Here is a 1,081-nt window from a genome sequence, read left to right on the forward strand (position 1 = left end):
GATGGTGGCAGCTGTGGTACTGGTGGCACTGGTGGCACTGGTGGTGGCAGTGGTGTTATGGGAGCAGCAGTAGAGTGTTATGGTGGCAGCGGTGGTACTGGTGGTACTGGTGGTACTGGTGGTACTGGTGGCGGCAGTGGTGTTACGGGAGCAGCAGTGATGGTGGACGTGGTGACAGTGATGGTGGCAGCGGTGGTACTGGTGGTACTGGTGGCACTGGTGGTGGCAGTGGTGTTATGGGAGCAGCAGTGATGGTGGCCGTGGTGACAGTGATGGTGGCAGTGGTGGTACTGGTGGTACTGGTGGTACTGGTGGTACTGGTGGTACTGGTGGCACTGGTGGTGGCAGTGGTGTTATGGGAGCAGCAGTAGAGTGTTATGGTGGCAGCGGTGGCAGTGGTGGTGGCAGCGGTGGCAGGGACGGTGACAGCGGCGGTGGCAGTGCTGGTGACAATGGCGGGTGCCTTTCCTGGTGCCCGGGCGGACACCACGGTGGCACAGGACGGGTCCCCACGGGTCACAGGGGGCAACCAGCCGGGACAGGGACTTCCCTCCTTCCCAAGGGCTCAGCAGAGCAGGAATTTGGGCTCGGGAAACAGGAAAAAGTGACCGCGGCGCGGGGGGGGGGGGAAGTGCCACGTGTCCCCGGGAGCACGGGCCGGCACAGGGAATTCCCCGAGGGAATTCTCCAGCAGGAGCCGGGATCTGGGACAGCTCCCGCTGAGCCCTCCCGACCCCAGGAGACACGGGGAGAGGTGACGGTGACAGCCGGGGAAGCCGCCCCGAGGCTCCGGGAGCGGAGCTGCCGCGGGAGCAGCCCCGGAGCGGGAGCTCCGGCCGATCCCGGGAGATGGATCCCGGGAGATGGATCCCGGGAGCTGCATCCCGGGAGCTGCATCCCGGGAGCTGCCCCGGCTTCCCCCTCCCTCCAGGGGTGTCTGTCTGACCGGCCTTTCCCTCCCCGCAGAGCAAAGACCGCGACAGGAAGACGGCGATCCGGAGCTAAAGCATCGTCCCGGCGGGAAGGGCCGAGGAGCGGCGGGACAGGGACAGGGAACAGCCACACACACCCCCGGACCCGC

General features: G+C 66.4%; 1 protein-coding gene across 1 annotated transcript in view; it reads left to right on the top strand.

The window, feature by feature from the left end:
* SCX (scleraxis bHLH transcription factor) overlaps positions 1-371 on the top strand; it is a 14,380-nt gene extending 14,009 nt beyond the window's left edge. The window contains exon 4 of the mRNA XM_017839685.1: positions 90-371. Coding sequence (XP_017695174.1) covers positions 90-371 — 282 coding nt within the window. The remainder of the gene's footprint in view (positions 1-89) is intronic.
* Positions 372-1,081: the final 710 nt, after the last annotated feature.

This window comes from Lepidothrix coronata, unplaced genomic scaffold (assembly GCF_001604755.1).
Source record: "Lepidothrix coronata isolate B3197 unplaced genomic scaffold, Lepidothrix_coronata-1.0 Scaffold454, whole genome shotgun sequence".
In the NCBI taxonomy this organism is placed as follows: domain Eukaryota; kingdom Metazoa; phylum Chordata; class Aves; order Passeriformes; family Pipridae; genus Lepidothrix; species Lepidothrix coronata.